Source organism: Loa loa (genome assembly GCF_000183805.2).
Source record: "Loa loa unplaced genomic scaffold supercont3.80, whole genome shotgun sequence".
Taxonomy (NCBI): Eukaryota; Metazoa; Nematoda; class Chromadorea; order Rhabditida; family Onchocercidae; genus Loa; species Loa loa.
The window spans coordinates 189,622-193,420 of record NW_018108260.1 but is presented as its reverse complement, the minus strand read 5'-3'; the positions used below and the strand labels follow the sequence as shown (position 1 = coordinate 193,420).

Sequence of the window (3,799 nt, the reverse complement as noted above, 5' to 3'; positions counted from 1 at the left end):
GTAATGCACATAATGTATTAACTAATGAATTAATTAATGATGTGACTGTTAATTGTTAATTGAATCAAATTGAAAGGTTAAAATTCTATGCGATAAGATTAGAACATTTTTTTTTTTTGTTTTTTAGATGATGAGTTCTAAATTGATGATCTTTTTTTTTTGTTAGAAAGAGAGAGAGAGAGAGTATTCTTATTTTACTTTTCATCTATATGGCTTTTCAATAATTTGATTACTTTAACGTTTAATTTCATATATTTCTTCTTTTTTTTTCGCCAAAAATAAATGACTCATACTCATTCTTTGTTTACAAATATTGTGAGAGAATGTGTAATTGACAATTACTGAACATTTAATTAGTTCAAAATCACCCTCCGTTCAATCATTTATTTATAAAAAAAAGAAGATAAGCTATTTGTGAAGTTACCCTATTTCTGTTTTCTTTTACGTAAGTTTGAAAATAAAAAATGGCTAAATTTATGATTGTTTTAAATTTCTCGAGTTCTAATCCATCACATTTCACAACTTTTGTGAATTTATTTAATTAATATCATAAGCAAGCAAAAATCGTTGACCGAATATTTGAATGTAATTCATTTTAATATTTCCTGTTGCCTGGAATTACCTTGTGGAAACGGTAAGATGTGTAAGTGCAAGCTTGGAAGTTACAATTAGAGTTGACTATTCAACCATACAGTAATCTATGCTACAATTCAGTGATACATCGTAGTTCTATATCATGTTGTTTTCATTTCAGGTCAGCAGTTTGCGCGGTAAAAAGGAACGAAATGGAAATGTTTGTCATTTTATCTGAAAAGAACTACAAAGAAGAATTGGAAATTTTAAGGATTTTGAAAGGAAGCGGGAGAGGAGGAGGAGGGGGGAGAGGAGGACTGATCATCCTGAAAGCAATTTGAGGGAGTGGATGGATGCTCACTGGTTAATCACTTCATATGTCTATCTCTCCACCAGTTGTTGGTGTGTAAATTGAATGATACTGGATATTAGCAGAGAAGTGCTACGAAGAGTAAGAGAAACCACAGGCCCTAAAAGTTCGAGCTCGATCCAACAAACTTTATTAGTCATCAATAGCAGGAAGAAGAGGAAGCGTTGCTGCAACTATGGTTGACAGGGAATTGGCTATGAAATTGGCAGAAAGATTTAATAAATTGAGTCTTGATATGGATGATCCTACATTATTCTCTGCTGAAGGATCACAGGTACAGCAACAAATTGTTATCCCAGAACTATCACCGCCACCACCACCACCGCCACCACCGCCACCGCTACAACAGCAAACACCGCCATTTGGGGCAATACCAGATAGCGAATGGATCGATATGGATAAACTTATTGGACAAACACTTCACAGTCTTGAAGTCACTTCACGTAAAACGCCAAATAATGTGTTATCCTCAATGGACTATGCACAAAAGCCATTAAAAAAACCTTCAGGATCGATGAATGCTGTCGATACTCTTCTTCAAGGTATATTTTACATTTTCAAACTAATGACGATTGGTTTTAGATAATTTCATGTATTTGATGCACTTCACATAATCGTCATCTTATAATTGGTCAGGTGATACTTATCATTTTAACGATTAATGTATGCTTTCAAAGGTTAATAGTTGCAGTGCAAACGATTAATCATTCTGATATCAACGAAACAAATGATTCGTCCTCGTTATCACCAAAGTGCACTGCTCCGATTATACCCATCGTTCATCACAAAAATAGTCACGAACAATCAAAAAAAATTGTTTCTAATGATCCGATTCTTCAAAAGGTATTACTTCTTTGGGTTAGCTTTTGACCTGTATTTCTATAAAATGCATGATTTTATATCTACAAGTTTTGAAGCCATATCTAGTTATGCATTTGGGTTCTGGTAGTTTATACATCAGTTCACACTCCTGTTGTAATCAATACTAAATCTCTGGGGCATTGTAGTTTGTGTGTTTTAATATTTCAGACTAGCGATAATTTCATGAATAAATTTCTCTTTTTTTTGAACATTTATTAAGGAAATCTTGATCTCTCTTGTTTTAGAAAATGAGGATAACCTCGCTGTAGCGCGGAATAGTCACTGACAATATGTGGGAAGTAATTTTCCCTAATTAATTGTATAGTTTCTGTTCAAAAGTTCTGGCGGTTGCTTTGATAACGCCAAAAAGATGCCTTTTTCTTACTTCTCGCTTATTCAAATTAGTCTTCAAAGTTAATTATTACTTTTATTTATTAAAAAATACCTATAGAATAGCGCAATTTTATGTTCAATTAGATAAGGGACTTAAGTGCTCTCATTTGCATTCATTGTCTTATATGAGTTAAATGAGGTCAGATCGATAAAATTTTACAGCAATTTGAAATAAGAAGAAATAACACCGATTGATGTTCATTTAAAAAGATATGCAATTAATTACGTTTGGAGGAAAGGAGACAGATCAGTTTTGAAGGAAGAGAAATGTTTAAAAATCTCTGCTGTTGAATAATTTATAGCTTTCTTGCAAATACATCCTAAATTGGCTATCTGATATATAACTAAAGAAAATAATGGTAGGTTTTAACTCATTTAAAATGTTAGCCAACTAATCATTTGTAAATTTAGCAGTTAGTTTAATTTAAACTTTAAAAACTCAAAACATTCCATCAACATTCATTACAGGCATTGATTATCGTCCGATGTTACAATCGAATAATATTTCCATACTTATTTCATGCTTCAATAAGCCACAATTTTTGTTCCGATGTCAATAGAAGCTGATACATTGAGTGATAATAGTAGGACAAAGCAGGGGAGGACTAAACAAAATCGAATTTCCACAAGGTAGCAAGTAAAGTGTGTAGAAGAAATTGGGGAATAGAACCTAAAAGCATAGTCATTGTTCAATTTCAGTTTAATCCATCATAACCCTTCTCGAATTTCAACTTTCAGATGCGATTGTGATGGATTTCCCTGGAACTGAGAATAAATAAATTTGAAATTTAAAATAAACATTGAACATTCAATGTTTTACTCCTATTTAGTACATTTCTACAATTTAATTCAATCATTTTAACAGGAAAGAGACGAATTGGAAGCAAAATTGGCAAAACAGAGACAAAAAAAGCCGACGATACCTATGGAGGCGGAAAGTGCTGCCCCTTTTACTCTCATTGGTATTAATGCTGCTGAAGAGTCAAGAATCGCTTCAGGAACAGAGAAATCCGAGCTTATTTCGCTTACCAATCCATTACCGCCACCAGTTTTACCAAAAAATACTTCCGCTGATCTCAATTTAACAGAATCACAGTGGAAAGATTCTCGGAAACCACCTCCAATTTCAAAAAAACCTACTTCATCCGTGAGTTTTATTAATCTATCAGTCCAGTAATTTTGTACTCTTAGTTTGTTTATATGACCCTTACTTAATGCAATACTATCAAATTGCATGCCACGTTGTGACTCGCTCGATGACCTGATCTATACTGTTTGAATAATTCCATTACTCATCTGTAGTTTAGACATCAATATTAATTGATGAAGAATTTATAAACTGAAAGTGACTTTTCAATGGAAAATTTGAATGAATGTAATGACCAGAGATGAATATTAGAAAATGCTTTTCTTGTCATTTTTGACAGCACGACAGGGTCTAAAATATCTTTTCATTAAGTGCAATATTATTCCTACTTTTATGCCAAATCTTTAATAACCTGTCCTTTCTGCACGGTTAATTATCTTTTAGTTACTGTGCAGTGGTGTGTGTGTGTGTGTGTGTGTGTGTGTGTGTGTGTGTGTGTGTGTGTGTCTGTGTGT

The 3,799-nt window shown here is 33.1% G+C and overlaps 1 protein-coding gene across 1 annotated transcript; it reads left to right on the top strand.

Moving 5' to 3' along the window:
• Nucleotides 1-1,118: 1,118 nt before the first annotated feature.
• On the top strand, nucleotides 1,119-3,374 carry LOAG_13452 (hypothetical protein; the record flags this gene model as incomplete). Its single annotated transcript, XM_003148958.1, has 3 exons — nucleotides 1,119-1,485; nucleotides 1,635-1,786; nucleotides 3,063-3,374. The coding sequence occupies 3 exons, from the start codon at nucleotides 1,119-1,121 to the stop codon at nucleotides 3,372-3,374; spliced, it is 831 nt and encodes a 276-aa protein (XP_003149006.1).
• Between the last annotated feature and the right edge of the window lie 425 nt (nucleotides 3,375-3,799).